Here is a 27,756-nt window from a genome sequence, read left to right as displayed (position 1 = left end):
GGAGGCTTGGAGCAGTTTATTGATGCATTTTCCCCCACAACATTTCCATGGTAACTAGTCTAGCTGTCCCGTCCAAGATTATATCAACGATTTGAAGCCAAAGTATAGTAACGAGAATGGAAATGGAGGAGAAGACCCCCGACCCTAAATATGGTAAGAAGAATGCGTTTCTTCATTCACTGTTCCTTTGCTTTTTCCTGTGAAAACGACTGGAGAAAGAAATGGAAACAATGAGTGTAGTGGATGGATTTATGGGTGTGGACCGCATGGATCTGACTAAAACTGGTCAAGTGGGCATCCTCACCCACACCCAGTCTTACGTTTGTGTTTTTACTTTCTCTAGTAGTGATTTTAATCTGTAATCTTGGATCATTTGCATACCGATTGACTGTATATTTTCATTCGCCAACTGTAATGAATTAAGATGAGACGGATTCCGCACGGAGACGAAATTGTGGTCGTATTGCCTCTCTGTGTAACGGCCGCCTATGCAGCAAACACAACGGCGAAGCAGTAACATAAAACCATATTATAGTTCTGTCTTTTTCTGCAACATTTTGTGTAAATCACGATCACGTACGTTATAACAGTGACTGAAGTGGCATATTTTGTGGAACTTGAAGTAGTTCGCATTTCTTCGTCTCGTCTGTGTAGAGTGTAGACTATATTGATTGAGGCCGGCCTTATATTTACACTGTTTATTACAATTAGGTTTACATCGTTTTCAGATTAGCTATTCAGTAAATCAACACTTGTTACAGAGAAAGTGTTACTCTAGCTCAAATATATCCTTATACACTTATCTTAGCCATATTATGTGCTGTTGTGCATCTCCCTCCCTCTGACAAAAAATAAATAAATGCTGTAAGGTAATTTCAAACACACATAGGCAGGCTACCCCTTTTGCTCACATCCAAGTTTTTACATATAGGCTATATTACGCCAAAATTAATATTCTGTAATAGCCATGACATTGTAGAACATTAGTAACACACTACACACATGTATGGGTCACTCATGCATGCAAGGCTCTTATCTCCTAAGAAGATCCATGACACTCAGCAGCCCACCACAGCAGCATCAGCCAGTGGTTTGTGTGTGTGTGTGTGTGTGTGTGTGTGTGTGTGTGTGTGTGTGTGTCTGGGCAGGGCTGCTGGTTATCATATGAACTGTTGAGTCATGGAGTTTCCTAACTCGTGTTTTTCTTGGCTTAATACTCACGTCATTGTCATTACATGTTAGCATTACCGGCCCCTTACCACAGAGCGCTCTACAGTAACCCAGTCTCACCAACAGTACTAGCTACTCTGCCAGAGTTGTTGTTATTATTATTTCAGACACTCAATATACTCCAGTCCAGACTCACACTTAATCCAAGTTACGAGCACATCCTTTCTGGATGTTCTTTGATGGTCCGTGTGTGGAATTTGTCCGTGTTCATATGTCTGTTACCACGTAAACATGATTGTTTTACACCGCCACCCGTCTCCCTCCCTCCAGAGATCTGTGTGAAGGTCTCTGTAGAATACAGACAGGCAGCAGCAACTACAACTCTCTCACAATTGAATTGAATGTTATGATTGCAAACATCCAGTTTTAGCCATTTTTCACAAGCCTGCATCTACAGAAGAGGAACTAATGCATTATGCAGGAGAATGACTCATAGTCAGAGCTTGCCTTTGAAATTACGCTGTGCTGTTATGATTGTACTACATTGTTGATACAATTGGCCTGTCCCTTTTTTACACTCTCAGGCAGAGTTACAGTACCGTATATTGGCACTAACATTTTCCTAATTTGGTAGGTTCTCCCTGGCAGGGGCGTCATTTGGGTCATCAGGGCATGGCGATTGCCACCTCCTAGTCTTCAACATTTAACCTCAAATTCCCCGTTATTGTCCTCGATTCTGAATAGCTTTTGCAGATTAATATGATTTCATCCTAATTGATACCCATCCATCTGTATGTGACACGAGTTATAATAATTTACATAAGCATTTCATCGTATGCAACCATTCACTTATTAACCACTTTCAACCGTGGCATCTCAATTTCGGCAATTGTCATTATAGGCGAACATCTTCAAACATTTTCTCTTTTCGTCCCAAACAAATAGCAAACAAATTAGCAATTTTAGAAATGGGGCTTAAATGGTAAGTTAACCTATTTTTTTGTTTGCCACCCCCTATTTCTTCCTGATATTACGCCTCTCCCTGGCTAGGCGTGGCGAGGCTGGGGCAGATTAGAGCCAGGCAGGCTGCTGCTTGCACAGAGCTCACAGTGTCTCTCCTTGCCCACTCTACCCACTCAACAGCCTGAGTCAAGGGCCATCCAGTCAGCTCCAAGCTGGCAGTGGCAAACACTTGGATACATTACAATATACACACACACACACACACTTGCACAATCAATTAGTGTGTGTATGTGCAGTTTGTGCACACATTCGTTGCACTTGCGCGCACGCACGCACACTCGCACAAACATAATACGATTCCACATTGGCCACACAACAACCCATTAAAGTAGACAGGGAAGGGGCCATCTGATAAGTCCTGTGGACCCATTAGTTCACACACATCAGTCATTCATGACATCATCACTTCCCTTAAAGCACGCACGCACAGTCGCACAGACACACAGACACACACACACACACACACACACAGTCACACACAGTCACACCTCCTAACTGTCAGTCAGCGCCGGAGGAGGACGATGGTCAAGTAACCAGCACTGTCCTGTATGGAATGGCGAATCGTATCATGTCACATGGCAGTAGAGGTGGGCATGCCACATTGCCAACATTGTATCAGCATGATGTGCTTTGAGTGAACATTTAGGATGGTGTTATCTCACATGCATCAAACCGTATAGCTCAGCATGCCGCCTCTTAAGTGTCACTCACTCACGCACATAGCAAAATAATCAAGTCATTGTCTTACAAATGCTGAAAAAAACTGTCTTTTTTCATAGGTTTTTTTCTTTGACCCTGATGGACTGAGTATGTTTAACTAAACGTGAATTACATCAATTGTAAATTGAAGGTGACTGCATGCGATGGCACTTGAAGCTGAGGGATATTGGGCCAAATTACATGCGTCTACGAGTAGAATGTCTTGACTCTAAGATTAGAAACCAGAAGTTGAGAATACACTATGAGAAGCCCCATATGTCACTCTCGATGGACAAAGACTTAGCTAAAGTCTGTCTTCCTGTTACATGGTCCTGTTACGTCTAGTACTATGATGACTGATGATTGTGCCAGTTTTAAAGAATGTATAGCTTCAGGCCTTGCGTTTCTAGCTCAGCTGAGTACATTTTCCCCACTGATGACTTGACTACACCCGGCTCTAATTAGAGCCATGACACTGACACATGATTTGTGTATATGAATATTGAGCTAGTTGACAACAGAGAGAGTTTAAGAGCCTTATATTTACTGACAAAGAAGCCACCAATCTTTGTATTAAGGCCTCCCTCTCTACTCTCAATTCCCCCCGCGCAATACTCCTCTGTGTGTGTGTGTGTGTGTGTGTGTGTGTGTGTGTGTGTGTGTGTGTGTGTGTGTGTGTGTCACAACAACTCCCCTGACAAAAATTTAGTTGAGAGAGGAAGAAATGACACCAAACGAAAGGAAGAAAGATAGAAACAGATAGAAGGCGGACTGATACTTGAAGTGTGAAATAGTTTTTTGACTGAGAGGAAAAAGGAAGTGAAGAACTGAGGGCAAAGTGGCAAACTATACAGGAAATGAGACATTAGAGAAAAAAATAGCTCTCTATATAACAACACAACACGCTGAGGAAGCTCCAAATCTGTTCATGAAACACGCTGAGAGAGAGAAATAATAGTGGCTGCCTGGCTGGCACGATGAAAGGCAAGAAAGGTACCGTATAAGAGTCTTTAAGAATTCTGTAGGTTGGCTGGTTGAACTAGGATGTTGTTGGTCTTTTTTTCTTTTTTACATAGTTAGGACTTGTGATATTATATACCAGTGGTTTTCAACCAGTAGTCTGGGGACCACCAGTGGTCCCTGAGGGGGTTCCAGGTGGTCCCCAGCTAAATGATGGAAAGTTAGTAACCAAATGGATCCTTATAGACGTTAATATTATGGTACAGTTTCCAGTAAGCCTTCTTTCTTCTCCAAAAATGTATCCGATGGGGGTAAATGAAACCGTTATTGTTATGTTATGCCAGTAATGCCACTGAGGGCGTGTATGCAGGCTAGGGGAGTGTGACTCATTGACTAAATGTTATACTGTATCTCTCTCTGTGACAGTGGATTATGGGATGTCGACAGCTACATTAGTGGTCACTTGGCCTTTAAGATTACAGTCACAGGGAGGACAGTATTATAAGATGCAGTCTCAGCACGTTGAAATGTGTAAATTTAAACGTGACATGACATTACAGTGTGACATAGTGTTATTATGGCAGTCTAGCAGGATCACACCAAGACCACATCATTTACATATTATGTTCAGTTTCAGTTGTGCAGCTGTGCCATCATTATGTGCCATTTTCTATATGTTATAGATAAAATGTTGCACACATTACACATTTAATGTGACGATTAATTGTCGCACAAATAATTGCGATTATTAACACTAGAACACTAGAACGTATGAATACAAATCTAATTTCTGTTTGGGTTCTTAGGCTTCACAAAGATTATTATTTTTGGGAAATGTTTGAAAATGTATGAAACATTTTCAACGTGGAAACGATTATGACGATTATGCAAAAATAATTGCCAGGCATTATGTCAAATAATTGTGATTAGGTCAGTGGTTTTCAACCAGTGGTGGCCAGTGGAGAGTTGGTATTAAATGGAGTGGATCTTTAACTCGTGAGAGTGTAAAATGAAACCAAATGGACTTGGTTTCATTGTACTCTCAAGAGTTAAGTTGTTGTTAAACAAATGCATTCCTTAATTTGCAATAAGTCTACACAGAATGTAGAAGAATTGTCATTTCTGTATTGATGGTACCACATCAATACGGCATTGAATTGTTTATCTAACCACAACAAAATATTCAAAGTATTGGGTTTAAGAGTCTAAATGTCATCAAATGGTGGCCCGCGGGTCAAATGCTGAATAAATAATGGGCCTTGACAGATTAAAATAGGGTGCATTTTTCATCCCAAAACGCAGTTTATAGTTAACCAATTCTGGGCGGGAACCCCTTTTGGTGTTTTACCCCCTCAGGCCGGGAACCCATTTTTGGGTTCTGTACAGTATGTACAGTATTCAAAAATGTTTTAAAAATATATGCTGCTATATCAATATTTGAAGTTTTTCAGAAAACTTAGGTCAGGATTTAGAGGCGTTTTTAGAATCGGTCTCAGGCCTAAAACAACGACCTCTGCAAGTCTGCATCCACGGTATGCACTACTGTACTGTTTTTTATTCTAGTTTATTTTGCTAGCTTTAGTTATAATAATCATTTCTTCTTCTGTTCTCTACATGAATGTAACCACATTATAACCATATAAAATGAAATGAGAGTTAAATGCTGCAATTTGTAAAAAAAGAAAGAAAAAAAAGGCAAAATATGACTCCTAACGTCGTTGAAGTGGGATGACCCTGGGACTCATCTAAAAGACCATCCCGGGACTCATTTAATTGAAAACCTATTTACATGACTGCCTTGATATGAAAATGGTTGAAAACCACTGGATTATAGGTGATTATGACAGGCCTAACCGTTGTGTGACATATAGTATGGTGTGACTTTGCTCCTCTCCTCTGTGCGAGGTGTTACCATGGTGGCAGGGAATGTTCACCGGGAGCTGTTGGTCTCCAGGGAGTCATTCTGTGGGTTGCTAAGCATGTCAGTCTGATGGGAGAATCCTTTTGTTGTGGAAAAGGTCCTTGCTTTTGGAGCCGTAACTATTGATTACATTTCTTAGTGATTATTCTATTGATTACTTTTTCGATTAATCAATAAAAAAAATAGTAAAATACGTAAACAAATCAGCACGATGAAATTCTGATTGTCTATCTATAAATGCACCAAGTCTCTGTATGTACGGTCGTCTGTAATCCACAACGTAACTCGTAAACCGTTCGACCCACCGACTTTAAAGTTGACACACCCGTTCCACACCACCACAGGGTGTGGTGCCCGGTGTCGAGTACGTCGGATCGCCGGTTGTCCAGAACGCTGGTTGATTCTCAACCCGTTTAATTTCAAGGACCCCCAGTTTGACATGCATATTATCTACAGAACCCCATTTAATGGCAATTCTATCTCTGAGACCCCAATTTATATTGTAAAATCAATGTTAATTTAACTCTGAGAGTGTACAAACGGAACCAAATGGACCCTAACGCGTCACTCTCAGAGTTACAAACCCATAATGGTCCATTTGGTTGAGGTTCCTAACTATCATTTAGCTGGGGACCCCCTGGAACTCCCTCAAGGACCCCTGGGGGTCCCCGGACCCCACTTTGGGAACCACTGCTGTAAAACTGCAAACTGGACGCGTCTTTCGGAAAACCGGCGGAATAACGCAGCTAAAGAAATCTGAAAAACGCAGCAGTGTGGAGGGACCATACGTGTTGGTTACAGGTTGAAATAGTGGCTTACTGTATACTTTATAGTGGACAATAACAAAACATGTCATTTCTTTTCCGAAAACAGGGGATTCCAGGAAGTTTGACCCTACCTTCAAGGGACCCATTAACAACAGGTAGAGTGTCTCTATTCTCAATTTCTCATGTTATGTCTCCATCTCTTCACCTAGAAAAGTATGATGCCATTGACTGTGTTCACATCTATCTTGTCACCATGTCAACTTCCCTTGTCTCAATGCAAATAGTGACAATCTTTTAACAACATTAACTCGGGCGTTCCTATTTTGGGCAAATTTGGGCCTGATTCACTAAGATGTTCGTAAATAGCGTGTAAATAAAGTGATAAGCACAAACTGACGTGCCATTCACAAAACAGCGATACAGTATGTATGCGTTAATGAAGTAAATAATAGCCGACACTCACATGTAATGAGAATAAGAAGTTTGTTTACTAAGTTTAACCTCATGAGTCATGACCAAAGGCTAATAAAACATGGAATGGATATTATTGAATCCGCCAATATCCTTTTATCAGAGCTTTATTGATTACTGAGGGAAATTTTTTCCTTTGGACGAACCCTCCACTGTCCTACATCGGAATTGGAAATGGAGTAATGGACTCAAAATGGACCCAGCTAGATTTCATCCATGCTGTGTCCTGTGTCTCAGCAAGTGGATTTCACGTGTAACATGACATTACAGTGTGACATAGTGTTATTATGGCAGTCTAGCAGGATGTTGGTCACACCAAGACCACATAATTTACAGTACATATTACTGTTCAGTTTCAGTTGTGCAGCTGTGCCATCATTATGTTTCTGTATGTTATAGATAAAATGTTGCACACATTACACATTTAATGTGACGATTAATTGTCGCACAAATAATTGCGATTATTAACAATTTAAGTTTTTGGCAGAGAACACTAGAACGTATGCATACAAACCTAATTTCTGTTTTGGTTCTTAGGGCCGATTCATACTCCTATTTGTGTAAGCCAGGCTTTTCTCAAATATCAATATAGGATAGTAGGCCTACTGCTGGTGCTGGTATAGAGTGGATGAACAGATAGATCTGGGTCGATGGCTCGGGAATATATCTTTTATCTTGTTCCCTCTTTGGATTGCAATTTATGAATCACGTCCCTTCGGTCGCTCTTGATATCATTTCGTTTCTCCATTATCTCAGATGAATGAGAATAGCATGACTTGGTTCTCCTATTTATTATTTAGCAATTGAAGAACATACCACATGAAGTCATCAAGCATGCCATTTCGCTACTGTATTTTTGTGTGTGTGTGTGTGTGTGTGTGTTGAAAAATGTTGGGCACATAAATATTTTATTGGAGGTTTATTGGCCAAACTTTGGCACTAATGTAATTGATTGTGCGTGATTCTAATGACATACGCAAGCCGTGGTGCCATGCATGTCTGCCCCTGAGCTATAATAACAGACCAAGATGTAAAGAAATTTGTGACAATTTGTCTTGCCATCATCATTCATTCTCTTTGCAGTTTCCACATTAACCCTGCCGTCCCTATTATATTTACTATGCTGTACTGGACTTTAAAAACACAAATGCTAATTGTTTTTTCTCCCATTTCTCGTCTCTCTCTCTCTGCTCTCTCTGTGCTCTCTCTATCTTGTGCTTTGCCAGGGGTTGCACAGATGTCTTCTGCTGTCTTCTCTTCATTATAGCCTTACTAGGCTACTTTGCTGTGGGCATTGTTGGTGAGTCCTCTACCTCGCTAATGATTTCTGATACGATACCCATACAGTAAACCTGTGTTTGCTTATAGTCTATATGAATTACATGTTGAGAGCTTGCATAGCCTACTTAGCATACACAACCTTTAAAATGAACCTTGTGATGATTACATGTAATGATTAATAGTTTTTATTTTCTATATTTATATTTTATCAGCTTCCCATCTCAATTTAGCAATTCTGACATTTTCCAAGTCCCCTTGTACTGTAGTCCCTAGTCACTGCTGACCGGGTGGCAGTGGTTTTATCAACCCTTTTCATATCATGGTCCATTATGTATTATGCATTTGAGCCACGGACCACCAAGTTGTTTTAAAAAACAACTTAATACATACCTAAGTATGATATGAGCATCAAAGCAATATTTTAATTACTTTGTAACATGCATTCCATAAATTCCATAGGGCTGGACCACACATGGACATATTCCATCATCCACTAGCAATGGGAGTTGTTGACTTTGAGTGAAAGTCTTAAATGTTTTAAAGATTTATTTATTTGTTCATCCCATTCTGGGCGGGATTATGTTATACTTTAGCTATTGAAAAATAGCAGATCTACAAGCTCATAGCGCGGCACCGAGTGCCGTGCTACGAGCTTGAAGATCTGCTATTTCTGAAAAATCGTGAAAATGTGAATAGGGTTTTTCAGAAAACAGGATTTAGAAGACATTTGTAGAATTGTCCTCAGGTCTAAATGGGTTATTTAACTAAAATGTATTTGATTTTTAGTTAAAGATGGCAATTATAATGTGTTAAAATGCATATTTGTCTTATAGCCACGGATCCTTTAAAAAAAAAAAAAGCACACTCATGTTTGTCTTCCATGTATAGCCTGGTCCCAGGGTGACCCTAGGAAGGTCATCTACCCCACAGACAGCAGGGGACAGTTCTGTGGCCAGGAGGGAACGCCTCTAGAGTAAGTTCTCTCATCTTTAGACCTGTGTTTAATTTTTTTAAGTGGTGCAAACCACTTCCTTAAGTGATTATGTGTGTGGGTCTCTGCCTGGCTGGGTCTCTGCCTGGGTATGTGTGAGCACGAAAACAGAATGATTGTTTTTCACCACCTGTGCGCAACCTAACACACACACACACACAAACACACACGCACATATTAACTGTATATATGGTGATTTCAGGTGTGCCGGTACAGTACAGTGACAGTACAGTACAGTACAGTAGAGGGACCCCCACACAGTAACTCTGTCATTTCTCAACCGTTTCGGACGCGGGGCGGCTCGCCGGAATCGGGCCAGCACCCTGGGTGTGTTCCTGTGGGTCTGGAACTCCCCCCCGGGGACCCCCACACAGAGTTGCACCACTTACTTAAAAAAAAAAAAAGATAATTCTATGGTTTATTAGACCTGTCCTAAAATGTACTATTAGCAGCAATTTAGGCCTTGAGATTGAATCAATGCATACTGTACAGTACTTCTGATGCCTCCTATGTAAAAGTAGGGATGGAGCTCGTTAATTTATATTGATAAGGAGCACCTTATCGTCGATCTTGCTTCTTGATCCGAGCTTTTATCGAGACCACTATTGAGCGTAATATTTGTGGAAAGACGTGAGACGACAAATTCTGAACAAAACTGGTATGCTGACCACCACAACCATCTAAAATTCAATGATGGTGACAAAAGTTACAAATATTTTTGCTTATCATTAACTCAACCATTCATTAATGTGCAATAACTGTTAAATGGCTTTATATTATGAATAGTACTGTAATAATTAAGTTATAATCTCCATGTCTCTTCAGCTCTTTATAAACAGAAAATGCATGTTTATTTAACCAAAAGAAACATCACTTGCTCTACATTTTACTAGGCCTTCAAATACAGTACTTTTCTAACAGATGGAAGGCAAATTACCTTTTAACTTTCGGAAAAGTATATTGAAGAAACTGTCATTTTGTTTCCCCGGGCAGCCGCTGGTTGGCAGGTATCAATACACTTTTAAACCGACATGTTTGTGCCAACGTTGTGTGATTAGATTTATGACGTCATTGGCCGCTATGCTCCATCCCTATTTAAAAGTGTTCTCTGTCATTCCTGCTCAACAGGAAGAAGCACCTGCTGTTCTATTTCAACATCCTGAAGTGTGCCAGTCCCCTGACGTTGCTTGAGTTCCAGTGTCCTACCACACAGGTCAGACATGCCCCTACACCAGTGGTTCCCAAACTTATTCATGTCAAGGACCCCCACATTGATACTAACTAGACTACGGACCCCCCATTTGAAAATATATGCCAGGGACCCCCATAAGAGAAGATTTCTACGGCTCTAGCAGCGATTCTCAACCTTTTTTATTTCAAGCACTAGCAGTTTGAGACATGCATTAGGCTACGGACCCCTATGTTTAATGGCATTTTTATCTCTGGGACCCCAATGTATTGTAAAATCAATGTTAATTTAACTCTGAGAGTTTACAAATGGAACCAAACGGACCCGTTAGGGTCTGTTTGTACACTAAAGGCTCATACATAGTCTGGATTTTCGGTGGTGGGGTGACCACCGAACTACAACATGACGTCACGAGCCGCGATGAAGAGCAAACCACCGCCACCGCTCCAGCCCTGCTCTCTGTTTTTACTCACCACCGCTCAACGTTATTTTAGCTCCGGTGGTCAGCTCACCACCGGAGCGGTGGTCACCTCACCACCGAAAATCCAGACTATGAATAGGCCTTCAGAGTTACAGACCCACTACTGAGTTACAAACCCACTACTACTACTACTACTACTACTACTAATGATATCTATCTATCTATCTATCTATCTATCTATCTATCTATCTATCTATCTATCTATCTATCTATCTATCTATCTGCATACAGTTATGTGTGGAAAAATGTCCTACGAAGCACCTCACATTGCTCAAAGCGGTCTCACAATTAAGCACGGCAGAAGACCAGGAGTATTACAAACAATTCTGTAAGGAAGGTGTGGACTTCACCAAATTGGTGAGTTACATAAAAAAAGAAATGATGGTGGGTTATGTGCTATTAAAAATACAAATATGTTTGATGTTCTGGGGTGTGAGACTGTAAAAGGTTACATGTTTAATGACGCCTACACAGTTTTGCTGTGTACAGTATGATTCCTCCTGATGTGCGTCTGGTGTGTATTTCAGAGTGTACCTGAGATCCTTAGGGATGGCCTCTGCCCCGCCATGCTCATGCCCAGTAAACCCTGTGAGTAAAATTCCATGTCACCAGTCACCTGCGTATCGTCAGTCACTGTTGGGCATAAAACCTGTATCCCCGTATTTCATCTTTTTTTTTTTTTTTTTAAGATATTTTTTTGCGGCTTACGCCTTTATTGATTTTTTAAAGGATAGAAAGTAGGCTGACAGGAAACGGGAGAGAGATGGGGGGGATGACATGCGGTAAAGGCCGTGTCGGGTCCGGGAGTCGAACCCGCGGCACACCGCGACTGGATCACCAGCCCGGTGCCCAGACCGTTACGCTACGGCCTGGGCCCGTATTTAATCTTTTTATGTTTCGGGGGTAAATCAATGGCGTGTCATGCACAAGTATTTCAAGTAATGGAAGTAGCAATCAATAGCATCAATCTACAACCTCACAACATGTTGCGATGTTAGCTATTTTTATATATATTATATTTTTTGAAACATTTTTAAAGTGAATGTGGTTAGGTCCGTCAGTGGGATTTAAAAATATACCGGTACATGCTTTATGCCCGATAGCAATAATATTTACTCATACTGTATCATACACTCGCTGTGTACTGTGTACAGGTATATGGTGCTATTGTTTATCTGTGAAACGTCTTTCCTCCCCAGTCACACGTCGCTGCCTCCCTGCGTTGGGAACGATGAAGGGCGGGGTGGTGGTGGTGGGCAACGAGACCATGTTGAATGACGGAGAGGGGAAGAATGTCAGCGCCACTGATCTGCTCGACGCATCAAAGTGAGTCGTGGTTACAGTTACACACCCGTACGGGGCCATTTGGAACCCACTCTGGACACTTTGAGACCCACTGGTGTAGCAGTGTTTCCAGTGAGCCAACACGCTCAATAGCAGCACCCTGACCCACTGGTGTAGCAGTGTTTCCAGTGAGCCAACACGCTCAATAGCAGCACCCTGACTCTTGTTTGACCAGAATGGAACAGAGCCTTCATTAGTATCATGGGTAACACCTGTGCTGCCTGTCGCTGCGCTATCGCCTCCTACAGGTTAGTCTGCCTGTTCAGCAGAGAGCGAACTGGGAAGGATAGCATGTTCCTTCACAAGCGTGAGGTATCTGTTTTAGAGTGCTATTTACAACCACAGAGGTTGTAAATATGCAATATTGAATGCCCTCTAGAGATCAGTGGTTCTCAAACTAACAACCCCTAAAATTATGAAAATTGCCTGTGAACCACTGTTTTAGATGAACCTTGAAATTAAACATCTCTCATATCTTCCGAAGTTGGAACTGGGAAATATCTTGCATTTCTTTTCCTCCACAGGAAGTCCAATGTGGTTGTTGAAGCTCGCCAGGTGGCCATGAGGATCTTTGAAGACTACACTCAGTCCTGGCATTGGATTCTGCTGTGAGTCTCATCATTCTTTGGACTTTAAAGGATGACACTGGTGGTCTGGCATGCTTAGCCCATTGATTAGAAGTGTATTTGACATTACTGACGACCATGTTCCAATCCATACCTTGGTTTGTTTGATTTCCGAGGAAGCCACTGGATTCTGTTAATTGCTGTACAGAATTGATAACTACTTGCAAAGATTTGAAATTGGCTTAACCCATTTTGACCTGAGATCAGATTCTAAAATTGTCTTCTAAATCCTGACAGTTTTCTGAAAAAGCTATGTTTCTATGTCAGTCGTTCTTTGATTTTTCAAAAATAGCAGACCTACAAGCTCGTAGCGCGCCACTCGGTGGCGCGCTATGAGCTTGTAGATCTGCTATTTTTCAATAGCTATATTATAACATAATGCTAACACCAAAAGGGGTTCCCGCCCAAACTGGCTTAAAGAAAAGTAATTAAACAACACTAAATATCATTGCACCGTTACACATTTTAAATTATTTATTTAGACTTTAGATTCTGCTGACCTGACAGGAAGTCTAGATTAACCACAACCTTTTTTTTGTCATAATGCAATGTAAAGTTGACCACTCCCTTACGCCCTAGACTGTATACTTCGTCGTGAGATGAATGGTGATAATATCCGATCTACAAGCACACAGCGCTTGTTGGGCTATGTATGAAAAGGCCTTCTTGCATTTCTTTTACGTTTTTGATGAAACTGGGTTGAAAGTGGTTAAAACCCCTGTGTTTGTGTCCACTCTCCACAGTGGTCTGCTCATAGCCATGATAGTCGGCCTGGTTAAAACCCCTGTGTTTGTGTCCACTCTCCACAGTGGTCTGCTCATAGCCATGATAGTCGGCCTGGTTAAAACCCCTGTGTTTGTGTCCACTCTCCACAGTGGTCTGCTCATAGCCATGATAGTCAGCCTGATCTTCATTGTCCTGCTGCGGTTCCTGGCCGGTGTCATGATCTGGGTGATGATTGTATCGGTCATTCTCGTCATTGGTTATGGTAAGTCTCATATGTCTGGGCATGTATATAAAAAAAACACATTCTTTTCTCTTTAGCATGTCCAAAATAACATGCAAAGTATAGTTTTTGCTTAGACTGATCTGCCCTCCAAATGTCATGACAATTATATATTTTTTAACTTGGATATCATTATGTGTGTGTTTCAGGTATTTTCCACTGCTTCATGGAGTACAGGAGTCTGAATGGAGGGCCTGGAGCTGACGTTACCATCCGTGACCTAGGCGTGCAGACGGACTTCTCTGTCTACCTGCAGATCAGACAGACCTGGCTGGCCTTCAGTAAGCATTCTGTCACTCTATGGACGTCAGACCAAATCCAACACTTAACCGCCATTGACGGCCCCCAGGACGTCAGAACCGCGTTTTTCAGTGGTCAGAAGATCGCTCTCTGCCAACATATGAATGGTTCTAGGTTTGCTAGGAGACTGATAGAACCGGGAATGGACCGGCAGTGAAAGGTCCGTCTAAGTCCGCTTCAATGTAAATTGATTTCCAAAAACGCATTGACCTCAGGACTATTTTCCAAGATTGCATTTTTGGTCAAAATAAAGCAATAAGCCACGAGAGGTCTCAGGTTTATAATGGCTGAGAGGCGTGGTGAGTCTCCAACCCTCTCAGACATTATAGAATACATGGTAAGCTGGGACATCGTGTGGCTTATTGCTTTTCTAAAACGGTTACAAACAATAAGCAATATTAACATCATGAAACTATTCCTAATTCACAAAAGTGGTTACCGGTACACTTTGCGCCCACCAGAGAGAGCCGCTTCCTTGTTTACTCAGGGAGTCCAGCCAGCCAGCCAGGAATAGGAGGCGCTTGCTGTCTTTACAAGGCTGCCCGGAGACACACATTCACAGTCATATTAGCGCGAGCGGTGCTTAGACGCCCGCATGGCCAGAGTTTGTAAAGCAATCAAGCGCTTCCCTTCCCTAGTTCACTAACGCACCTGGGATTGATATGAACTGATTTAAGGTGTAGATTATTGTGAGATTTACTACGTGGTCTAATGAGAAATCATTAGAAATCAGAATCAAAGTATTGGGACTAACCGTTTTAGAACAAGCTTTATTCAACGGCCCGTAACTAAAGAACTGATGATTCGCATCACAAAATGTATTTGCTGTGTGGAAGAAATGACGAATCGGCAGTCTCTACATGGCATTTGTTTACATCCGGTTCACGCCTCGGGTCCCAGAGGCCTTCAAAACACCTGATTTTATTTTTGGAGAATTGTACCATGTGACTCTAAATATGTTCCATGCATCTCTGTACTGTACCACTACTATTGTAGCCTCGGAAACCCAGACGTTTTTATTTCTGGGACCAAGTAGCGCAAACGTCGATCACTCTCTGCTGATTTCTGATCGTCTGCACCTTAGTTATTTTTTTATTTTGTTTATATATATTTTTTATCCCACGATTTTGTAACCCACTTTTCACCCCTGTGTCAATCATCTAATGTGATCCTGGGCTCTACACACCCTCCACCAACCTAGTCCCCCATATATGGGGGACAAGGGGAGAGCAACGGACTTGAACTCATGCTTCCTTCATGCCTGAGTGTCCAAGTTGCTCCTTTACACCTGACAGGGGGGAGTTTCCCTGGTTGGACGTAGCACGTGGAAGGAACACATTATTCCAACCAGTTCCTTTCACCTCCATCAGGCGCCCCGGCTGGCCAGGGGGAGGCAGTTTAGTGACCAGGATTACTGCATGTTTTTTGTGAGGGTACCTACCCTAGGGGACACGGGGAGAACATGCAAACTCCACACAGAAAGGCCCTTTCGCCAACCGGCCTTCGGGTATGGGCACTGATGACGCGGAGGAGGAAACACACCGCCAGCACCCACAGCGTCCCAAGCGGGAATCGAACCCAGGACCTTCTAGCTGTGAGGCGACGGCACTACCAACTGTGCCACCGTGCCTTGCACCTTTGTTAAATTGACGCACATACGTACACTCCTCTCTCTCTCTGTCGCTCTAATTAATTAGTCTCATGTCACGCAGCTGCGTCTAGATTCTCCCTGCGGATCCTGCCGGGAGCTGCCTATGCCATAGAAAGCATAGGTGGACCCCAGGCTACAACTATTGTAACTCGTGCCACATTGTTAATAAAAACCTAAACTATTCCTTCGACGTGCCTTTGGGTGGGAGAAGAGAGTTCCGACAACGACAACCTACCTCAAACCCTGCCAATCTTAATCCGGTCGTTTTCCACATATCAGACCAATGACTGGTTGGAAAAGGCGTACGGAGCCCAATGACATCACTGTCCTTTTTGCAATGACGCTTGTTTTTTTTGTTTTTTTAAGATATTTTTTTGCGGCTTACGCCTTTTATTGATTTTTGAAGGGACAGACAGTAGGCTGACAGGAAACGGGAGAGAGATGGGGGGATGACATGCAGTAAAGGCCGTGTCGGGTCCGGGAGTCGAACCCGCGGCACACTGCGACTGGATTACCAGTCCGGTGCCCAGACCGTTACGCTACGGCCTGGGCCTGCAATGACGCTTGTTGTTCTTCTTTTTGCCCAGTGATCATCTTGGCGATTGTGGAAGGGGTGATCATCCTGTTGCTCATCTTCCTCCGGAAGAGAGTGCTCATTGCGATCGCCCTCATCAAGGAAGCCAGCAGGTCAGTCTCATACAAGCCTTTACTACCAACTGTAGTTCTACACAAATTATATACTACAACTGAACAAATGTGAACGGTCAGAACCTCAATGAAAAATATCTGAAAAAATAAATTACCTTGTACAAGCTCATAGATCTATTTTGTATACTTGTTGTACAACGAAATATATAGGGCTTTAGTGGTTAAACATTGTGTTTGCTTGTTTGTTTGTTTTGAAGAGAGCCATTGATTCACAAAACCACCAAGTATCATCATTCTGTTGTTCTGTTTTCTCTTGCAGAGCTGTCGGGAATGTGATGTCATCGTTGTTCTACCCACTGCTGACCTTTGCCCTCCTGGCTCTCGTGATCGCCTATTGGGCCATCACTGCAGTGTATCCTAATGTTGTGAAAAGAGATGCAACGCACTGCTACCCAAAGTGGGGTTCGGGGACACCCAGGGGTCCTTGAGGGAGTTCCAGGGGGTCCCCAGCTAAATGATAGTTTAGAACCAAATTGACGCTTATGGGTTTGTAACTCTGAGAATGGACCCTAACGGGTCCATTTGGTTCCATTTGTACACTCAGTTAAACTAACAGTTATTTTGCAATATAAATTGGGGGTCCCAGAGATAGAAATGCCATTAAATGTGGGGTCCGTAGACTAATGCATGACAAACTGGGGGTCCTTGAAATTAAACGGGTTGAGAATCACTGCTAGAGCCGTAAAAAATCTTCTCTTATGTGGCTCAAATGGGGGTCCATGGGCTGATTAGTGTCAATTTGGGGGTCCTTCACATGAAATGGTTTGGGAACCCCTGCTGTAATGTACTGGTTCACATTTTAGCTCGAGAACCAAAAGAGAAATTAGACGTTTGCAACCGGACCAAAACTAGTGAAAATAGCCGATCTACAAGAGCAAATGTTGTGAGCTTGTAGATCGGCTATTTTCACTACTACTTAACATTTGTTGTTCTAATTTATTAGATCTTTCTTTTATTTCTTAAAAGAATTACTGAAAAAATAAAAATAGAAATTAGTTTTTAATGCATGAACATTTTAGCTTGAAACTATTTTGAAATAATAATAATAAACACAATGTATGAAACAAAAGATAAACCACCGACCCAATGTTTGGGCAAATCGAGTGGCAAAGTGACTTTAACGTAGTTTAACGTTGTATAATAATGCAATGCAGATAGGAATCATCCTATGACGTCATGCGCATACCGTCTACACTACAGTTATGTAAGCTTACCGGCATGAACATTATAATTATTCCTTAGTTTGGCAGTCTTATATGTACGTACATCCTGTGGGTTTATAGAGGAACTGAACTTTGTCGTCACTTGCATGGGAGGGGGAGGGGAAGGGGTTGACCTAGTTTCTGAGCCAAATGTTGCACATTTTGGTTTGGTTAACCACCCAAATGCAGTAATGCATTTTCCATACCGCCGCAGTCCTATGTACTGTACAAAGCTATTGGCGGATGCTTAAATGTAAACTGCATTGAAGCGCAAAGAGTGTTTTCATTTTTAGCACAGGGGGGCCCAAGAGAGAATCAATACCCTCAACGCTGATATATTGTTAATGCCCTGCTCTTTGAGTCATGCAGGACAATCAGTGTTGATTTTGCCGACTAAAACTATGACGATTTTATTTTTCACTGAGGCAAACTAAATAAAGAACTAAGCTACGGTGACTAAAACTGAGTCTAAATATACTGACAATTTTCTAATTTTGCTGTCAAAATCAACACTTCTAAGTACTACAGTATCCTCTAGTGAGATGAAATGATCCTTGACCCGTGCTGTGACCAGCTTCCTGTCCACCTCCAACGAGCAGGTCTACAAAGTGTTCAACACCTCTGAATGCGAGTTCTCCAGAGACACCTGCGATCCCAAGGTATGCCACTAGATGTGTATGTGTAATGGATGTGTAACTAAACTAGACTAAATTTGACTGAGGGACTGCAATTAGAGTGGGAATCATAGCTTCAAATTGACATATTGGTTGTTCAGTTTGACCCACCAGTTTTGGAGATATGGCTTATAGAGTAATGTCTTGCAGAAAACAGCGAGTTGAGAAAACAGTCTTGAAAGGTTTACTTTTTCTTTTTTTATCCACCAAAATCACAAAGGCTAATTTGATCTTTGGGACACACAAATAAGTCTGTGTGTCCAAAAAGTAAAACGTAGTTAGTTACTGCACCTTGGCTTTGTAGGGCAGTATATATATACTCAACATCATTCATATTTTCCCTTGTCTTTCCTCCAGACATTCAACACCTCCAACATCTCAGCCCAGTGCACTGACGCAGAGTGCCTGTTTGCCTTTTACGGCGGCGAGACGCTCTACCACAAATACCTCATCCTGTTCCAGTTCTACAACATCTTCCTCTTCTTCTGGTGTGCCAACTTTGTGACGGCCCTGGGTCAGGTGACGCTGGCCGGCGCCTTCGCCTCCTACTACTGGGCCTTCAAGAAGCCCGACGACATCCCCGCCTATCCCATCTTCTCCTCCCTGGGAAGGGCTCTCAGGTAGGCCGTGTGCGTGTGTGCGTAACTTTGTAACATCTTGTAACTTTGTCTTAACCCATTCAGGACGGGAACCCCTTCTGGTGTTTTGACTTTTAAGCATTTTTATGTTATACTTTAGCTATTTTTGAAAAATTGTGAAATTGTGCCGCAAATCTTTGAATATATATTCTTTCAGAGCAAACGTTTTTAACTCAAATCTTTGCTTCTGGGGGGGTCCCTGGAAAAAAACATATTTTCAGATGGGGGCCCGCGGCCAAATACAGATAATTCTTGGGGTCCTTGACATGATAAAGGTTGAGAACCACTGACAGAAACTTAGGGTTTTTCAGAAAACTTTTAGGATTTAGAAGACTTTTTTATTTTTAGCATCGGCCTCAGGTCTAAAGGGGTTTTTAAACTGTTCTGTTTTTTGCCCTCCAGGTATCACACAGGCTCTCTGGCTTTCGGCTCCCTCATTCTGTCTCTGGTGCAGGTCGTCAGGGTCATCTTAGAATACCTGGATCACAAGTTGAAAGGTAAGCTGGCATTAATGTAGATTCTGTGTTGTGAACTTGTAGATCAGCTGTTTTGACTCATTGACTCGGATCCACAAGGGTTACAGTAGGATAAGATCAGAGCCATCTAATAGAAGAGTTACGATATTGGGGGTAGTGTTGTTTTTGGCAGAAAAGTGAGATTTTAGTTTTAGTCGTAGTCTCTTGAATGGTTTTAATTTAGTTTTAGTCACATTTTAGTCACCCAGAATGTTTTAGTGTTTTAGCCAACTAAATATCATAAGATTTTAGTCGACTAAATCTACAGGTGATTTAGTCGACATTTTTTTTTATTTTAGCTGTTGCCTGAGTCCAATGCATTTCTGCCTAATTCCGGTCCAGGACTTAATTGTCCCTATTTGTTGTCCCCATTCACAATAGAAGTCTATGTAGGAGACTGGCTGGCCCCTTGAAGTGAAAGGAGTTTGCGTAACTCTGTCTATATATATACTCTGGATAAGATAAGATAAGATCAACCTTTCTTGATCCCCGGGGGCAAGATTCGGTGTCATAATAGCAAAAGCACTGAGCCTGAAACACAGGAGAGATACAGGTCAATGTACTGTAGGTTTGTAGATTCTGTGTTGTGAGCGTGTAGATCAGCTGTTTTCGGCAAAGAGATGTGGTGTAGCACCACAGTGCCAATTCAGATTCAGAGCTACGCTATTCTGAATCATTCAGAACGTGCATACATTGTTGTTAGTGGGAATGAAAACATTGGCGCCCCACCGGAAGAGGAGGGCCTAAGGCGGAAACAAACGGGCCAACCATAGTTATTTAAAAAAAACAGATGCCTCATTGGCCGCAGCAGTTCATTGGAGCGACGTGTCTCCATTGAAGGCAGGAAGTCAAGCGGAAGTGCTGAAGGCATTTGCTGAAGGCACACTGCATCGCTGCCCAGAGTGGAATAGTACGACACTAGTGTTGACTCCCATTCTAATAATGGTATACGGAAGTGCTCATTCTATCTCAATGGGATAGTTCCAATGTTTGGAACTATAGCCCCGCTTTGTGGCGAGATCAAAGCGTGTCGCCACTCTTACTATTCCACTCGGTCGCTGCCCAAGTGACCTGCTCATGCGACTCCTCCATGTCTCTCGCTGCCACTAAAGTGACTACTGTAGTGTCCAATCACAACGTGTCTTTTCCGGGACTTCTGTTACGCACGCAAGGAATCTCTGGAATATTGTGCCTTCAATTTTGACACGCGCCCCATATGTCTATGGGGCGAACATCCTGCTATCCACATTCAGTTTGGTGCCGCTGCCCCCAGAGGCAAATTCAAAGGAAAACAGAGCGCTGTCTTTGTTTTGCCGGTGGGTTCCCAGATTGCTCCAGGGTTAATTGACTGCATAGATTTGTGGTGTGATTGATTGTGTTCTAATAAATAATACATGGTCACACAATGCATTATTGTTGCTTTTACCTCTTTGCCCAGGTGCTGAGAACAAGTGTGCCAAGTTCCTGCTGAGTTGCTTAAAGTGCTGCTTCTGGTGCCTGGAGAAGTGTATCAAGTTCATCAACAGAAATGCATACATTATGGTGAGGGTTTTGGACTTTTTGTATTATAGAAAAGCCAAGTTTATATTTGTACAATTGACATGAATTACTTTCTCTCTAGGTTGCCATCTATGGCAAAAGCTTCTGTACCTCAGCACGAGACGCCTTCTTCCTTCTCATGAGGAACATTGTCAGGTAGGGTTCCTCCTCCTCTGCAAGAGGATCTATCACCTTCAAGCTTTGGTTTAAATCAGTGGTTTTCATACCAAGGTCTATTATTATTAGTGTGGTTGCCAGACTATAGTTATTGTCACACTTTCTTATTTTTCTTTTTCTGGAGTAACCTACCTAACTTCTGCTGTGATGCTCCAAGCTTTGCATAATGTTTGTAGTAGCTAATTGGCTGTTGTTGGTTATGTAACCAATCTATGTTTTAGACAATATTAGTGGGAGGAGCCTATGTAAGCGACTGCGGCAACCACACTTTGCAATTTTTCAAAATTGCGACTTTTCTAGTTTATCTCATGATTTAGCTGGGGACCACCTGGAACCCCCTCAAGGACCACTGGTGGTCCCCGGACCACTGGTTGAAAACCACTGGTTTAAATTAATATGAATTAATCTTTAACATGCAATTTAATCAGAATGTATTTCCTTTGTTTGTTTGTTTTCCTATTGTTTTCCTAATCTGTTTTACTTTCATTTGAATTTAATCTTGTATGCAGGGTGGCTGTTTTAGACAAAGTGACTGACTTTCTGCTGTTCCTTGGAAAGCTCCTCATTGTTGGAATTGTGGGTAAGGAAATACTTAGTGTAATGGTGTTGTCTATAAATTATGTCAAAGTAGGAAATCTACCGTATTGTGAGAAGCTTTAGAATTATTCCTATTTCTAATTCAAAAAGCCTCTACACACTAGTTTACACTTCACTCTCCCTGTACGCCTTCTAATTCCCGCCACCTTCTGTCTCAGTTGCGAGCACCGATTTCACCCCGGATTTGCACCAAAGGGGTCACGACTCGAGCTTGACGTGCTACTATGAGTGACACGTAAAACCCTAATAGGGCTGTATTTTGCGTGTCTTAAGTACCAGGTCTTATTACTTAACTTGAGTAAACTAAAGACCTGGATGCGTGATCAATGCTCTTTGGCCACTCGGAATAGCCAAATGGCATTGATCACGCCTCCAGGTCTTTAGTTTACTCAAGTTAAGTAATAAGACCTGGTACTTAAGACACGCAAAATACAGCACGCTGCAACTCTATCATTTGTTACCTGTCAATAAATTAAATGCATTATTCTTCCAAAGCCAAAGTGCAGTAACTGCGTAAATAATTTAACTGATGTAAATCGCAGGCAGTGCTAAATTGGCTACTTAGGCCAGTGTGTCGAAAAACGTAGTTACTTTGGCTTTGTAGGGCAGGATTGAGAGCCCTTTGTTGACCTCCAGACGGGAATTAATGTCATGGAACTACACGCCAGTAGCAAAGGGTAGGCCTACACAATTTATTAGGTGTGTGTTTGTATTTTCATTTGCAAGATCCCATAATTGATATCCACATGAAATACGTTACATTTTTTAGTTGATCCATTACAGTAGGCCTGCAAGGTGTAGTTATTAATAAACGGTCGATATTTGTACTGTACGGGCGTGACCATTTGGGGCAAACCCGGGCCGATATGAGTACTCGTGTTTCAGTTGATGCGAGTGATTGACCAACATATGGCTACCATGGCGGACACCCTGGATAAGAGACAAAATGCCTAAAATTGTGTTTGTAATTGTTTCGATACAGGGGTCTTCTCTTTCTTCTTCTTCTCTGGAAGGATTAAAGCCGTAGAAGATGCCGCTCCGTCTCTCAACTACTACTGGGTGCCCATATTGGTGAGAAACGTCTCTTTTGGTTCAAGACTCTGCTATGGAGATTTAGCCGTAGACAACCAGAGAACAAGATGCCTCTATTCCATCTCTGTCAACTGTGTAAAACAGAGCAGCAGCTTTCTTTTAACACATTAGGACCTGCTTCTACAAATGTCTTCTATATGTCAGTGGTTCTCAAGCCTTTTTATGCCAAGGACCCCCAGAATGATATGTATTTGGTCACCAAACCCCATCTGAACAAATGTTGTTCCAGGGACCCCCAGAAGCAAAGATTTTACTTAAAAAGGTTGCTGTGAAAGAATTTATATTCAAAGATTTGCACACATTTTCAAAAATAGCAGATCTGACCTTGTATATCTGCTACTTTCAAATTTTAAAATAATGGTTAATATGGTTAAAAGCTAAGGTGACACAGATGCGTTCCAGGTCTTAATGGGGTAATGTAACACTGTGATGGAGACAGTGGCCTTGAAAACTGAAACTGAAACTGGGAAGTCAGGGTTCGATCTCCGGCCGGGTCATACCAAAGACTGTAAAAATGGGACCCAATGCCTCCCTGCTTGGCACTCAATGGGTTGGTTTGGGGGGGTCAAATCAACTTGGCTCCGCTCCAGGAGATGGGTCAAATTTCACTGCGGTAACGTGTGTGACAAATCGTACGACTTTGACTTTGATTCTTGTGTGATTCCAGACGGTCGTGGTGGGCTCCTACCTCATCGCCCATGGCTTCTTCAGTGTGTATGCCATGTGTGTGGACACGCTCTTCCTCTGCTTCTGTAAGTGACTCCTTCATAGTCATTGATTGATTGTTTGAAGTCATCGGAGAACAACTACGGTGTTTTAGTGTGAAATCCTTTTCCTTCCGCAGAGTGATCTTAATATCGGCCTCTGTGCTTTTTAATCACTGCTTTGGTCTCCGTTTGTTCCTGACATGTTTCTGACTTCTCTTCTCTTTGTCTTATCTCTCCCTTCCATGTGATCACATTCTCTTCTCTTTATTTCCACACCTTTATTCCCGCTTTATTTTTACATTTTCCTCCACATCATTTTGTTCCGTTCTGAATTTTTACGTTGGCTCAATCAATCAATACACTGACACACACACACACACGCACACACATACACGCGCACACACACACGCGCACTCAAAAAGGTGAGGACCTGGAGAGAAACGATGGCTCCGCTGCGAGGCCTTACTTCATGTCGCCCAAGCTCCTGGAGATCCTCTCTAAAAGCAGGGGGGTGGATGAGGAGGACGGAGGCGCGCAGGCGGCGGAGGCTGCGGAACGGGCCGAGGAAGACACCCCTCTCCAGCAACAGGACAGCGAGATCCAGATGAAAACGCAGGCCGTCCTCGGGCAAGACAACCCCGACGAGGAGCAACCCCTGAAGTCCAACGCAGAGACCGACAGCCCTCGCAAGGAGGAGGAGGAGGAGAGCCAGACGAAGCCGGAGGAGGTCGTTCTTGCGGTGGAGGAAGAAGACCTCGACGACAACAAACAGGACGTCCCAGAGATCACGCAGCTCGTGGAGGAGGAGGAGTCCAAGGAGAAGGAGGCTAAGCCGGAGGTTCCTCCTCCGCCTGGAGAACCTGGAAAAGAAGAGACGGATGAGAAGAAAGACGAGAAGTTGGAAGCTAAAGAAGAGGATCCTCCCACTGCGCCGCAAGAGTAGACAAATGGGGGTCTCTCAACATACGTTATATGCTGAGTGGAACAGCTGTATACGTACCCGACCAACGATGTGATATGGACCCGTTGAGTGTAGGCTATTGATCATTTGCAGACCGCGGCCATGTTTCCATCACGCAGGGCAGTTGAGTGATATCTAACAAGCACTTCCAAACTCCAGCACTTAGAAAAAGAATCACCTGCAAGGACACAAAGTAGCTCATAACATGTATACAGTGGATTTTTATGAAACAAACACTTTGAGGATAGTTCAAGCTTTCCGTACAGCTGGTGTTGGTGAGTTTGACGTTGTTTAATACAATCAGACAGGACTTTTCTGTTTGGATGTATGGGCTGCCAATGGAAGTTGCACCTAGGTAGCACCTCGCCATTAACTTATATGGTAAGATGGCCGCGGTCTGCATATGGAGAATACAAACAGCTTCGATACATATCACCTTTGCTATTATGCCAACGGTTGGCCTCAGTGCTCGTTCCGTTTCGGTGATGGCTGTCGTGGCGTGATTGTTTCGAGTTGCAAGTCAAAATCCCTCTGGTGCATCTCTGTAGCTTGAAAAAAATATTGTTCTGTGATGTTGGTCCGTATGTAGACAGTGTTGGTTTTTATATTGTGAGAACCTATAGAATATTGTTAAGTGCTGACTCTGTGCCTGACTAACTATCATTAATCTTAAACCTGTCAATTGAATGCACTACAGAACCGTGATATACCATGTTTACACTCTTAAGCAACACATTTCAATCCACGGCGAATATCTCTCACTGTTTGCCGTAATGCCAGCTAATGCCAAAAGGTTACCAACACGTTTCCTATACTTTATAAATATTAGATATTGTACAATAATTGCTCTGAACCTGAATTGTATTTACTTATTTATTTACGTAGCTTCAGTCTTGTAGAGTGGTTCTCAAACTTTTTCATGTCAAGGACCCCCAAATTGACACTAATTAGCCCGCAGACCCCCATTTGAAAAGACATGCCAGGGACCATCATAAAAGAAGATTTTTACGGCTCTAGCAGTGATTCTCAACCGTTTAATTTCAAGGACCCCCAGTTTGACATGCATTAGTCTAGGAACGCCCATTTAATGGCATTTCTATCTCTGGGACCCCCAATTTATATTGTAAAATCAATATTAATTTAACTCTGAGAGTGTACAAATGGTTTCATTTGTACACTCAGAGTTACAGACCCATAAGGGTCCAATTGGTTCCAGACTATCATTTAGCTGGGCACACCCTGGAACTCCCTCAAGGACCCCTTTGGGGTGTCCCGGACCCCACTTTGGGAACCACTGTTGTAGAGACCCCCGGCCAAAGGTTACTTGCCTGGCTGGGATTCCCGGTATTGTATTGCCACCTACTTGCCTTGGTATTTCAGTCAGACTGGTGCAAAGTGCTGTGACTGTGTTGCCACGACGATGCAACCATGCTGACCTCTTAAGACTGCAAACCCCTGTTTACCAACCCTACTTGCCTTGGTATCTCTTTCTCTGTCATTTTCTCTCTTTTTGTCTCTCTCTCTCTGTCTCAGACAGTGCTGCATGGTGCGTGAAACATTGCCTATACTAACTTCTCCGTTACTAACATCTGATATGCTTTTGTACAGTTTTGTCGTTCGTCAACATTGTGAGCGTTGTAAGTAGATTTTTCACTGACACTTAGATGACATTCCATATTTATTGGTTGTAGTTTCTTGATTAAAGGTACTTGTATTAATCACAATAGTTCTGTTATGTATGTGTAACATGGATGAACGTCTTGATATTTGGCATTTTGGATGAAGGCAACAGGTGAGTTCAGATATCCAATTTAGCTTTCTTTAAACTTTTTATTTCCTAATGTCATAGAAAACAAAATGTACTCTAAATAGAAATAAATGAATACAAGCAAAGCCGAGTTGATTATAATGCTACTTGGTGGTTGAGAACTCTGTTCAGTCTCCCCTCTCATTGGTTTTCTGTCTGTCACAGTGGAAGACTTGGAGCGCAATGACGGATCAGCAGAGAGGCCATACTTTATGAACCAGAATCTGCTCAGCGTACTGAACAAGAAAAATGAAGATCAGGCAAAAACTGTGGAATAATAAATATTACCACGTAAAATCCCCATGTTAATTTACCTCTGAAGAGTGATTACGGGTCAATTTAGTTCCATTTGTATACTCTTCTGAGTTAGATTAACAAAGGATTTTACTGTGTATACCTGAGAGAGAGAGTGTGTGTGTGTGTGTGTGTGTGTGTGTGTGTGTGTGTGTGTGTGTGTGTGTGTGTGTGTGTGTGTGTGTGTTTGCAACCAAAAACAGAACAAAGTAAGCGGTTTTGTTACCAAAGAGAAGTGCCATATCTTAGTTTTGTATGATGTATGTGCCTTAAATATTAGTGACGATGCAGATGACAGAGTTAATCTGTCTCACAGAGATGTTGTTACCATAACCAGCTACTGTCATTCGGATTGTTTTGTTTCCAGGATGTCATTGTTGGTTGATTTATTTAAGCTTATGGCTTAAATACACCCAAGGAGATTAATTTTTTATCACAGAAAACAATACGGGAGCTTATGCCTGTTATGCCTTTTATGAGCTTATGTAGGTTAGAGAAGTAACGATGAATTTAAGCATCAATATGTTGCATAAATTCCTTGACCTATAGGCTTGTTTTGCTTCAGTATGTAAGTATTGTGAGTTTTCTTTTTAACTCAACTTTGTTGTTTTCAACTCCGTAATGCTGCGTATAATTGCAAGCTTTGAAGGGTCCATAATTCTTCAGTAATGTTACCAGTATTATGGGAAATGTATGTTAATGTTTTTTTTTAATGTTATTAAGCATATTGCATTTTGCACTGTTTAGAAATTAACTATTAATGTTCCTTTAAGATGTACTGTAGGTTACAATATTTTAAGTTGAACGAACTAATCACATGAGTGTTTTTACTTTGCCTTGAATGTGGTTCATTTGAATTAAGTTCATTTTTATAAGTTCGGTCTTCGGTGTACATACTTTTCCATTGTGTGCAAAATGTTCAATGTAAATTTTGGTACAGTAAACTGAATTTAATTATAAATAAA

The 27,756-nt window shown here is 42.1% G+C and overlaps 1 protein-coding gene across 3 annotated transcripts; it reads left to right on the top strand.

Annotated features, from left to right (window-relative positions):
• On the top strand, nucleotides 1-27,756 carry slc44a2 (solute carrier family 44 member 2 (CTL2 blood group)). Of its 3 annotated transcripts, none has more exons than XM_083765854.1 (22): nucleotides 1-153; nucleotides 6,647-6,695; nucleotides 8,238-8,311; nucleotides 9,181-9,265; nucleotides 10,412-10,496; nucleotides 11,185-11,310; nucleotides 11,481-11,541; nucleotides 12,153-12,279; nucleotides 12,822-12,905; nucleotides 13,799-13,911; nucleotides 14,079-14,210; nucleotides 16,468-16,567; nucleotides 16,848-16,940; nucleotides 18,365-18,449; nucleotides 18,822-19,084; nucleotides 19,505-19,599; nucleotides 21,056-21,159; nucleotides 21,239-21,312; nucleotides 21,843-21,913; nucleotides 22,913-23,001; nucleotides 23,690-23,774; nucleotides 26,663-27,756. In XM_083765854.1, the coding sequence occupies exons 1-22, from the start codon at nucleotides 117-119 to the stop codon at nucleotides 26,773-26,775; spliced, it is 2,145 nt and encodes a 714-aa protein (XP_083621980.1). In that variant the 5' UTR covers nucleotides 1-116; the 3' UTR covers nucleotides 26,776-27,756. The 3 variants fall into 3 exon arrangements, with proteins under 3 accessions (XP_083621980.1, XP_083621982.1, XP_083621981.1); XM_083765856.1 differs by lacking the exon at nucleotides 26,663-27,756 and adding an exon at nucleotides 24,152-24,768; XM_083765855.1 differs by lacking the exon at nucleotides 1-153 and adding an exon at nucleotides 3,810-3,885.

Source organism: Protomyctophum parallelum (genome assembly GCF_964188405.1).
Source record: "Protomyctophum parallelum genome assembly, chromosome: 5".
Classification (NCBI taxonomy): Eukaryota; Metazoa; Chordata; class Actinopteri; order Myctophiformes; family Myctophidae; genus Protomyctophum; species Protomyctophum parallelum.
Note: the sequence above shows the minus strand (reverse complement) of the source record. Positions and strands in the feature narration are given on the sequence as shown.